Genomic DNA, 618 nt, shown 5'->3' with positions numbered 1-618 from the left:
GTGCCTGTGCCTTGGGTGTTAATAGATGTACCTGCAACAAGGGTTTGGGAACAGATATATTTGGGAAATGTTAGGTGAAACAACATTAAATAGGTGTGTAAACAGGTGTTAATGGTGCACTCATTCTACAAAAATGACTGAGCACATAGGATGTGGAGATTTCTCCCACATTATATGCAGTCCTGCAGTCCTGGAGGAACCTCTGTGAAATCATGGTGTTGTCTCCAACACTCATCTATTCTTCCTCGACCAATGTTATTTGAGGTTTGACTACTTATTACTTACAAGGGCACCTTCAAGTTTAAAGATGGCAGCTGCACCATGTGTTTCTGAAGGAGCCATTTTTCTCCTCCAGCGTCTGCGGCGAAAGGTATCTGAACTACGGTGTTTCCAGTGAAATTTCCAGCCAATTAAAGAAGCATATTCCCAGCCCTCCTGGTCTTCAAATTCTTCCATGGCCTAAAACAGGAGTAAAAGTTTTAATGCTGATCATCATGATCATGACCATCGTCCTTATAATCAATAAATCTGTGTTGGAAATCATCTCTGTGCCAAGCACTGTGCTAGGAGCCAGGCACACAACAAACAACAAAACAGACGGGCTGTCTGCCCTTGCTT

At 42.9% G+C, this 618-nt stretch overlaps 1 protein-coding gene across 1 annotated transcript in view; it reads right to left on the bottom strand.

Annotated features, from left to right (window-relative positions):
• The window catches only part of MYOF (myoferlin), a 144265-nt gene that overhangs the window by 43786 nt on the left and 99861 nt on the right, over window positions 1–618 (bottom strand). Inside the window, exon 30 of the mRNA XM_006755111.2 lies at window positions 286–459. Within this exon, the coding sequence (XP_006755174.1) occupies window positions 286–459 (174 nt within the window). The remainder of the gene's footprint in view (window positions 1–285; window positions 460–618) is intronic.

The sequence above is a fragment of the Myotis davidii genome, unplaced genomic scaffold (genome assembly GCF_000327345.1).
Source record: "Myotis davidii unplaced genomic scaffold, ASM32734v1 scaffold271, whole genome shotgun sequence".
Lineage (NCBI taxonomy): Eukaryota > Metazoa > Chordata > Mammalia > Chiroptera > Vespertilionidae > Myotis > Myotis davidii.
This window is presented reverse-complemented; position numbering and strand designations above follow the sequence as displayed.